The following is a 14844-nucleotide window of genomic DNA, read 5'->3' on the forward strand; positions in this document are numbered from 1 at the left end:
AATATAACACAACATAATATAATATAACATAAAATAACACAGCACAATGTAACACAACATAATATAACACATCACAATATAACACAGCATAATATAACACAACATAATAAACACAACATAATATAAAACAACACATCATAATATAACACAACATAATATAACACAACATAATAAACACAACATAATATTCCACAACACAATATAACACAGCACAATATAACACAAAATAATATAACACAACATAATATAATATAACATAAAATAACACAGCACAATGTAACACAACATATTATAACACATCACAATATAACACACCATAATAAACACAACATAATATAAAACAACACATCATAATATAACACAACATAATATAACACAACATAATAAACACAACATAATATTCCACAACACAATATAACTCAGCACAATATAACACAACCCAATATAACACAACATAATATAACAAAACATAATATAACACAGCATAATATAAAACAGCATAATATAACACAGCACAATATAACACAGCATAAAATAACACAACATAATATAATATAACACAACATAATATAACACAGCATACTATAACACAGCATAATATAACACAACATAATATAACACAGCATACTATAACACAGCATAATATAACACAACACAACATAATATAACACAACATAATATAACACAACACAACATAATATAACACAACACAACATAATATAACACAGCATAATATAACACAACACAACATAACACAACATAATATAACACAACATAATATAACACAACATAATATAACACAACATAATATAATATAACATAAAATAACACAGCACAATGTAACACAACATAATATAACACATCACAATATAACACAGCATAATATAACACAACATAATAAACACAACATAATATAAAACAACACATCATAATATAACACAACATAATATAACACAACATAATAAACACAACATAATATTCCACAACACAACATAACACAGCACAATATAACACAAAATAATATAACACAACATAATATAATATAACATAAAATAACACAGCACAATGTAACACAGCATAAAATAACACAACATAATATAATATAACACAACATAATATAACACAGCATACTATAACACAGCATAATATAACACAACATAATATAACACAGCATACTATAACACAGCATAATATAACACAACATAATATAACACAACATAATATGAAACAGCATAATATAACACAACATAATATAACACAACATAATATAACACAACACAGCATAATATAACACAACACAACATAATATAACACAACATAATATAACACAACACAACATAATATAACACAACACAACATAATATAACACAGCATAATATAACACAACACAACATAACACAACATAATATAACACAACATAATATAACACAACATAATATAACACAACATAATATAATATAACATAAAATAACACAGCACAATGTAACACAACATAATATAACACATCACAATATAACACAGCATAATATAACACAACATAATAAACACAACATAATATAAAACAACACATCATAATATAACACAACATAATATAACACAACATAATAAACACAACATAATATTCCACAACACAATATAACACAGCACAATATAACACAAAATAATATAACACAACATAATATAATATAACATAAAATAACACAGCACAATGTAACACAACATATTATAACACATCACAATATAACACACCATAATAAACACAACATAATATAAAACAACACATCATAATATAACAACATAATATAACACAACATAATAAACACAACATAATATTCCACAACACAATATAACTCAGCACAATATAACACAACCCAATATAACACAACATAATATAACAAAACATAATATAACACAGCATAATATAAAACAGCATAATATAACACAGCACAATATAACACAGCATAAAATAACACAACATAATATAATATAACACAACATAATATAACACAGCATACTATAACACAGCATAATATAACACAACATAATATAACACAGCATACTATAACACAGCATAATATAACACAACATAATATAACACAACAAATATGAAACAGCATAATATAACACAACATAATATAACACATCATAACATAGCACAACATAATATAACACAACATAATATAACACAACACAGCATAATATAACACAACACAACATAATATAACACAACATAATATAACACAACACAACATAATATAACACAACACAACATAATATAACACAGCATAATATAACACAACACAACATAACACAACATAATATAACACAACATAATATAACACAACATAATATAACACAACATAATATAATATAACATAAAATAACACAGCACAATGTAACACAACATAATATAACACATCACAATATAACACAGCATAATATAACACAACATAATAAACACAACATAATATAAAACAACACATCATAATATAACACAACATAATATAACACAACATAATAAACACAACATAATATTCCACAACACAACATAACACAGCACAATATAACACAAAATAATATAACACAACATAATATAATATAACATAAAATAACACAGCACAATGTAACACAACATAATATAACACATCACAATATAACACACCATAATAAACACAACATAATATAAAACAACACATCATAATATAACACAACATAATATAACACAACATAATAAACACAACATAATATTCCACAACACAATATAACTCAGCACAATATAACACAACATAATATAACAAAACATAATATAACACAGCATAATATAAAACAGCATAATATAACACAGCACAATATAACACAGCATAAAATAACACAACATAATATAATATAACACAACATAATATAACACAGCATACTATAACACAGCATAATATAACACAACATAATATAACACAGCATACTATAACACAGCATAATATAACACAACATAATATAACACAACATAATATGAAACAGCATAATATAACACAACATAATATAACGCATCATAACATAGCACAACATAATATAACACAACATAATATAACACAACACAGCATAATATAACACAACACAACATAATATAACACAACATAATATAACACAACACAACATAATATAACACAACACAACATAATATAACACAGCATAATATAACACAACACAACATAACACAACATAATATAACACAACATAATATAACACAACATAATATAACACAACATAATATAATATAACATAAAATAACACAGCACAATGTAACACAACATAATATAACACATCACAATATAACACAGCATAATATAACACAACATAATAAACACAACATAATATAAAACAACACATCATAATATAACACAACATAATATAACACAACATAATAAACACAACATAATATTCCACAACACAACATAACACAGCACAATATAACACAAAATAATATAACACAACATAATATAATATAACATAAAATAACACAGCACAATGTAACACAACATAATATAACACATCACAATATAACACACCATAATAAACACAACATAATATAAAACAACACATCATAATATAACACAACATAATATAACACAACATAATAAACACAACATAATATTCCACAACACAATATAACTCAGCACAATATAACACAACCCAATATAACACAACATAATATAACAAAACATAATATAACACAGCATAATATAAAACAGCATAATATAACACAGCACAATATAACACAGCATAAAATAACACAACATAATGTAATATAACACAACATAATATAACACAGCATACTATAACACAGCATAATATAACACAACATAATATAACACAGCATACTATAACACAGCATAATATAACACAACATAATATAACACAACATAATATGAAACAGCATAATATAACACAACATAATATAACACATCATAACATAGCACAACATAATATAACACAACATAATATAACACAACACAGCATAATATAACACAACACAACATAATATAACACAACATAATATAACACAACACAACATAATATAACACAACACAACATAATATAACACAGCATAATATAACACAACACAACATAACACAACATAATATAACACAACATAACATAACACAGCACAATGTAACACAACATAATATAACACATCACAATATAACACACCATAATAAACACAACATAATATAAAACAACACATCATAATATAACACAACATAATATAACACAACATAATAAACACAACATAATATTCCACAACACAATATAACTCAGCACAATATAACACAACATAATATAACAAAACATAATATAACACAGCATAATATAAAACAGCATAATATAACACAGCACAATATAACACAGCATAAAATAACACAACATAATATAATATAACACAACATAATATAACACAGCATACTATAACACAGCATAATATAACACAACATAATATAACACAGCATACTATAACACAGCATAATATAACACAACATAATATAACACAACATAATATGAAACAGCATAATATAACACAACATAATATAACGCATCATAACATAGCACAACATAATATAACACAACATAATATAACACAACACAGCATAATATAACACAACACAACATAATATAACACAACATAATATAACACAACACAACATAATATAACACAACACAACATAATATAACACAGCATAATATAACACAACACAACATAACACAACATAATATAACACAACATAATATAACACAACATAATATAATATAACATAAAATAACACAGCACAATGTAACACAACATAATATAACACATCACAATATAACACAGCATAATATAACACAACATAATAAACACAACATAATATAAAACAACACATCATAATATAACACAACATAATATAACACAACATAATAAACACAACATAATATTCCACAACACAACATAACACAGCACAATATAACACAAAATAATATAACACAACATAATATAATATAACATAAAATAACACAGCACAATGTAACACAACATAATATAACACATCACAATATAACACACCATAATAAACACAACATAATATAAAACAACACATCATAATATAACACAACATAATATAACACAACATAATAAACACAACATAATATTCCACAACACAATATAACTCAGCACAATATAACACAACCCAATATAACACAACATAATATAACAAAACATAATATAACACAGCATAATATAAAACAGCATAATATAACACAGCACAATATAACACAGCATAAAATAACACAACATAATGTAATATAACACAACATAATATAACACAGCATACTATAACACAGCATAATATAACACAACATAATATAACACAGCATACTATAACACAGCATAATATAACACAACATAATATAACACAACATAATATGAAACAGCATAATATAACACAACATAATATAACACATCATAACATAGCACAACATAATATAACACAACATAATATAACACAACACAGCATAATATAACACAACACAACATAATATAACACAACATAATATAACACAACACAACATAATATAACACAACACAACATAATATAACACAGCATAATATAACACAACACAACATAACACAACATAATATAACACAACATAACATAACACAGCACAATATAACATGATATAATATAACACAACATAATATAATATAACACAATATAATATAACACAGCATAATATAACACAGCATAATATAACACAACATAATATTACACAACATAATATAATATAACACAACATAATGTAAAACAGCATAATATAACACAGCACAATATAACACAGCATAATATAACACAACATAATATAATATAACACAACATAATATAACACAGCATACTATAACACAGCATAATATAACACAACATAATATAACACAGCATACTATAAGACAACATAATATAACACAACATAATATAAAACAGCATAATATAACACAGCACAATATAACACAGCATAATATAACACAGCATAATATAACACAACATAATATTACACAAAATAATATAATATAACACAACATAATATGAAACAGCATAATATAACACAACATAATATAACACATCATAACATAGCACAACATAATATAACACAACATAATATAACACAACACAGCATAATATAACACAACACAACATAATATAACACAACATAATATAACACAACACAACATAATATAACACAACACAACATAATATAACACAGCATAATATAACACAACACAACATAACACAACATAATATAACACAACATAATATAACACAACATAATATAATATAACATAAAATAACACAGCACAATGTAACACAACATAATATAACACATCACAATATAACACAGCATAATATAACACAACATAATAAACACAACATAATATAAAACAACACATCATAATATAACACAACATAATATAACACAACATAATAAACACAACATAATATAACACAGCATAATACAACACAACATAATACGACACAACATTGTATAATATAACACAACATAATATAACAGCACAATATAACACAACATAATATTACACAACATAATATGAAACAGCATAATATAACACAACATAATATAACACATCATAACATAACACAACATAATATAACACAACATAATATAACACAACACAGCATAATATAACACAGCATAATATAACACAACACAACATAACACAACATAATATAACACAACATAATATAATATAACACAAAATAATATAATATAACACAGCATAATATAACACAACATAATATAACACAGCACAATATAACATGATATAATATAACACAACATAACATAATATAACACAATATAATATAACACAGCATAATATAACACAGCATAATATAACACAAAATAATATAACACAACATAATATAATATAACATAAAATAACACAGCACAATGTAACACAACATAATATAACACAACATAATATAACACACCATAATTAACACAACATAATATAAAACAACACAGCACAATATAACATGATATAATATAACACAACATAATATAATATAACACAATATAATCTAATATAAAACAGCATAATATAACACAGCATAATATAACACAACACAACATAATATAACACAACATAATATAACACAGCATTATATAAACAGCATAATATAACACAACATAATATTACACAACATAATATAATATAACACAACAGAATATAACACAGCATAATATAACACAACATAATATAACACAACATAATATAATATAAAACAACATAATATAAAAGCACAATATAACACAACATAATATAACACAGCACAATATAACACAACATAATATAACACAGCACAATGTAACACAGCATAATATAACACAACATAATATAATATAACACAACATAATATAACACAGCATAATATAATATAACACAACATAATATAACACAACAAGATATAACACAACATAATATAACACAGCACAATATCACACAGCTTAATATAACTCAACATAATAAACACAACATAATATAACACAGCATACTATAACACAGCATAATATAACACAACATAATACAACACAACATTGTATAATATAACACAACATAATATAACAGCACAATATAACACAACATAATATTACAGAGCACAATATAACACAACATACTATAACACACCATAACAAACACAACATAATATAACACAACACATCATAATATAACACAACGTAATATAACACAACACATCATAATATAACACAACATAATATAACACAACATAATAAACACAACATAATATTCCACAACATAATATAATATAACACAGCATAATATAACACATCATAACATAACACAACATAATATAACACAACACAGCATAATATAGCACAACACAACATAACACAACATAATATAACACAACATAATATAATATAACACAGCATAATATAACACAACATAATATAACACAGCACAATATGACATGATATAATATAACACAACATAATATAATATAACACAATATAATATATCACAGCATAATATAACACAGCATAATATAACACAACATAATATAATATAACATAAAATAACACAGCACAATGTAACACAACATAATATAACACATCACAATATAACACAGCATAATATAACACAACATAATAAACACAACATAATATAAAACAACACATCATAATATAACACAACATAATATAACACAACATAATAAACACAACATAATATTCCACAACACAATATAACTCAGCACAATATAACACAACCCAATATAACACAACATAATATAACAAAGCATAATATAACACAGCATAATATAAAACAGCATAATATAACACAGCACAATATAACACAGCATAAAATAACACAACATAATATAATATAACACAACATAATATAACACAGCATACTATAACACAGCATAATATAACACAACATAATATAACACAGCATATTATAACACAGCATAATATAACACAACATAATATAACACAACATAATATGAAACAGCATAATATAACACAACATAATATAACACAACATAATATAACACAACACAGCATAATATAACACAACACAACATAATATAACACAACATAATATAACACAACACAACATAATATAACACAACACAACATAATATAACACAGCATAATATAACACAACACAACATAACACAACATAATATAACACAACATAATATAACACAACATAATATAACACAACATAATATAATATAACATAAAATAACACAGCACAATGTAACACAACATAATATAACACATCACAATATAACACAGCATAATATAACACAACATAATAAACACAACATAATATAAAACAACACATCATAATATAACACAACATAATATAACACAACATAATAAACACAACATAATATTCCACAACACAATATAACACAGCACAATATAACACAAAATAATATAACACAACATAATATAATATAACATAAAATAACACAGCACAATGTAACACAACATATTATAACACATCACAATATAACACACCATAATAAACACAACATAATATAAAACAACACATCATAATATAACACAACATAATATAACACAACACAATAAACACAACATAATATTCCACAACACAATATAACTCAGCACAATATAACACAACCCAATATAACACAACATAATATAACAAAACATAATATAACACAGCATAATATAAAACAGCATAATATAACACAGCACAATATAACACAGCATAAAATAACACAACATAATATAATATAACACAACATAATATAACACAGCATACTATAACACAGCATAATATAACACAACATAATATGAAACAGCATAATATAACACAACATAATATAACACATCATAACATAGCACAACATAATATAACACAACATAATATAACACAACACAGCATAATATAACACAACACAACATAATATAACACAACATGATATAACACAACACAACATAATATAACACAACACAACATAATATAACACAGCATAATATAACACAACACAACATAACACAACATAATATAACACAACATAATATAACACAACATAATATAACACAACATAATATAACACAGCATACTATAACACAGCATAATATAACACAACATTATATAACAAAACATAATATGAAACAGCATAATATAACACAACATAATATAACACATCATAACATAGCACAACATAATATAACACAACATAATATAACACAACACAGCATAATATAACACAACACAACATAATATAACACAACATAATATAACACAACACAACATAATATAACACAACACAACATAATATAACACAGCATAATATAACACAACACAACATAACACAACATAATATAACACAACATAATATAACACAACATAATATAACACAACATAATATAATATAACATAAAATAACACAGCACAATGTAACACAACATAATATAACACATCACAATATAACACAGCATAATATAACACAACATAATATACACAACATAATATAAAACAACACATCATAATATAACACAACATAATATAACACAACATAATAAACACAACATAATATTCCACAACACAACATAACACAGCACAATATAACACAAAATAATATAACACAACATAATATAATATAACATAAAATAACACAGCACAATGTAACACAACATAATATAACACATCACAATATAACACACCATAATAAACACAACATAATATAAAACAACACATCATAATATAACACAACATAATATAACACAACATAATAAACACAACATAATATTCCACAACACAATATAACTCAGCACAATATAACACAACATAATATAACAAAACATAATATAACACAGCATAATATAAAACAGCATAATATAACACAGCACAATATAACACAGCATAAAATAACACAACATAATATAATATAACACAACATAATATAACACAGCATACTATAACACAGCATAATATAACACAACATAATATAACACAGCATACTATAACACAGCATAATATAACACAACATAATATAACACAACATAATATGAAACAGCATAATATAACACAACATAATATAACACATCATAACATAGCACAACATAATATAACACAACATAATATAACACAACACAGCATAATATAACACAACACAACATAATATAACACAACATAATATAACACAACACAACATAATATAACACAACACAACATAATATAACACAGCATAATATAACACAACACAACATAACACAACATAATATAACACAACATAATATAACACAACATAATATAACACAACATAATATAATATAACATAAAATAACACAGCACAATGTAACACAACATAATATAACACATCACAATATAACACAGCATAATATAACACAACATAATAAACACAACATAATATAAAACAACACATCATAATATAACACAACATAATATAACACAACATAATAAACACAACATAATATTCCACAACACAACATAACACAGCACAATATAACACAAAATAATATAACACAACATAATATAATATAACATAAAATAACACAGCACAATGTAACACAACATAATATAACACATCACAATATAACACACCATAATAAACACAACATAATATAAAACAACACATCATAATATAACACAACATAATATAACACAACATAATAAACACAACATAATATTCCACAACACAATATAACTCAGCACAATATAACACAACCCAATATAACACAACATAATATAACAAAACATAATATAACACAGCATAATATAAAACAGCATAATATAACACAGCACAATATAACACAGCATAAAATAACACAACATAATGTAATATAACACAACATAATATAACACAGCATACTATAACACAGCATAATATAACACAACATAATATAACACAGCATACTATAACACAGCATAATATAACACAACATAATATAACACAACATAATATGAAACAGCATAATATAACACAACATAATATAACACATCATAACATAGCACAACATAATATAACACAACATAATATAACACAACACAGCATAATATAACACAACACAACATAATATAACACAACATAATATAACACAACACAACATAATATAACACAACACAACATAATATAACACAGCATAATATAACACAACACAACATAACACAACATAATATAACACAACATAACATAACACAGCACAATATAACATGATATAATATAACACAACATAATATAATATAACACAATATAATATAACACAGCATAATATAACACAGCATAATATAACACAACATAATATTACACAACATAATATAATATAACACAACATAATGTAAAACAGCATAATATAACACAGCACAATATAACACAGCATAATATAACACAACATAATATAATATAACACAACATAATATAACACAGCATACTATAACACAGCATAATATAACACAACATAATATAACACAGCATACTATAAGACAACATAATATAACACAACATAATATAAAACAGCATAATATAACACAGCACAATATAACACAGCATAATATAACACAACATAATATAATATAACACAACACAACATAACACAACATAATATAACACAACATAATATAACACAACATAACATAATATAATGTAACACAACATAATATAACAAAACATAACACAATACAACACATAGATAGTCATGTCAGTGATAGCATATCCTGATGTAAATTAATGTCACTAAATATAATGTAACATAACATAATGCAACATAACATAAGGTAACAGAACATAACATAATGTAACATAATATAGCATAATGTAAAACAACATAACTTAAAGTAAAATAACATAACATAATGTAGCATATTATAATATAACATAACATAATATAACAGAACTTAACATAACATAACAGAAAATAACATAATGTAACATATTATAGCATAATGTAAAACAACATACCTTAAAGTAATATAACATAATATAATATAACATAACATCATGTGAAATAACATAATGTAACTTAACATAACTTAATGTAACACAGCATAACATAAAATCATGTAACATAACATAATGTAACACACCATAACATTAAATAATATAACATAATGTAAAATAACATAGCATAACAGAACAGAATGGAAAAACGTAGCATAACATGATGTAGCATAATATAATATAACATAACATAATATAACAGAACTTAACATAACATAACATAATGTAACATAACATAATATAACATAACATAATGTAACATAACATAATATAACATAACATAATGTAAAATAACATAGCATAACAGAACGGAAAAACGTAACATAATATGATGTAGCATAATATAATATAACATAATATTACAGAACTTAACATAACATAACATAATGTAACATAATGTAACATAACATTAAATAATGTAACTTTACATAATTCCACATAACGTAATATCATGTTATTTAACATAACATAAAGTAACATAACATAGTGTAACATACCATAACTTAACTTAACATAACATAATATAAAATAATATAACAAAACTCAATGTAAAAACATAACGTAACATAACATAACTACTTAACATAACAATTTCTCACAACGTAATATAATGAAACACAAAGTAAAATAACATAGCATAACATAACACAACACAACATAATGTCCAATAAAGTAACATAATATAAGATAATGTAATATAAACTAACATAACATAATATAATATAACATAAGGTAATGTAGCCTAACATACTATAACATAATTTAACTGAACATAACCTAATATATAATAATATAACAAAACTTAACATAACACAATGTTACATAACGTAACATAACATTATGTAACATAACATAATGTAAAATAACACAATGTAATATAACATAATTTAACTAAACATAATGTAACATAATATAATGTAACAATGTAACCAAACTTAACATAATATAATGTAACAAAATATTACATAAGTTAACATAAAATAAAATGATGTCAATTAACAAAATGTAATGTAATGTAACGTAACATAATATAATGTAATCTAACGTAAGATGATGTAACATAACAATGTAACATAACATAATGTAACATACCATAACATCACTTAACATAACGTAATACATCATATCATGCAACATAATGTAACATATATTTTTTTAGCATAACGTAATGTAACATAACATAACGTAACATAACCTAATTTAACATAATGTAACATAACACAATGTAACTTAATGTAACATAACACAATGTAAGATAACATATATACATCATAACATGCAACATAATGTAACATATATATTTTTTGCATAACGTAATGTTATTGACATAATGGGGCGGCAGGGTAGCCTAGTGGTTAGAGCGTTGGACTAGTAACTGGAAGGTTGCAAGTTCAAACCCCCGAATTGACAAGGTACAAATCTGTCCTTCTGTTAACCCACTGTTCTTAGGCCATCATTGAAAATAAGAATTTGTTCTTAATTAACTGACTTGCCTAGTTAAATAAAGTTTAAAAAAATAATGTAAGATAACATAATATTACATAACATCATATAATTTAACATAACAATGTAATATAACATAATCTGACATAACACAACAGAACTAATACATCGTCCGATCACGATTCAAGTATCTACACTAGGATGTACAGAATGTTCTCACTTTTACAAATTATACAGAAATAGTCTTTGTAGATTTAGACTTTGGGTTAGATGTTGTATTTGGAATTTTATTTCTCTCTTCTACAATTTTATAATTACAACTCATTATCTTCGATCTTTGGCTGAAGAGAGCATCAGCCCAACGTTTCTGTTTGGATCACATGTTTTACATGGTCTGTTATCTCTTCTGCTAAGTCAGTGAATACATGTATTGTGTTGTCAGATCCTCATAAACCTGGAGACAGCCTTGATGGACGACACAGCCCACTGGTACAAGTTACAAACCCACGATGTATCCTTCTTGGCAATGCCCAACCCCTCACCCTACACGCAGAGGAAACTGCTGTCGGGAGAGAGCCCCACTAGAAGGTTACAGAGTAGGTCTCCACCAGCATCAGCATCAGCACCACACACCTAACCATGTCTCCATCAGCACCTGCATCACACACCTAACCATGTCTCCACTATCACCACACAGCTAACCATGTCCCCCACCAGCACCATACACCTAACCATGTCCCCACCAGCACCACACACCTAACCATGTCTCCACCAGCACCTGCACCACACACCTAACCATGTCTCCACTCTCACCACACAGCTAACCATGTCCCCACCA

The 14844-nt window shown here is 24.7% G+C and overlaps 1 protein-coding gene across 1 annotated transcript in view; it reads left to right on the plus strand.

Moving 5' to 3' along the window:
• The window catches only part of LOC139391599 (regulating synaptic membrane exocytosis 2b), a 316232-nt gene that overhangs the window by 172547 nt on the left and 128841 nt on the right, over positions 1 to 14844 (plus strand). The window contains exon 10 of the mRNA XM_071138971.1: positions 14449 to 14602. Within this exon, the coding sequence (XP_070995072.1) occupies positions 14449 to 14602 (154 nt within the window). The remainder of the gene's footprint in view (positions 1 to 14448; positions 14603 to 14844) is intronic.

The sequence above is a fragment of the Oncorhynchus clarkii genome, chromosome 32 (genome assembly GCF_045791955.1).
Source record: "Oncorhynchus clarkii lewisi isolate Uvic-CL-2024 chromosome 32, UVic_Ocla_1.0, whole genome shotgun sequence".
Taxonomy (NCBI): domain Eukaryota; kingdom Metazoa; phylum Chordata; class Actinopteri; order Salmoniformes; family Salmonidae; genus Oncorhynchus; species Oncorhynchus clarkii.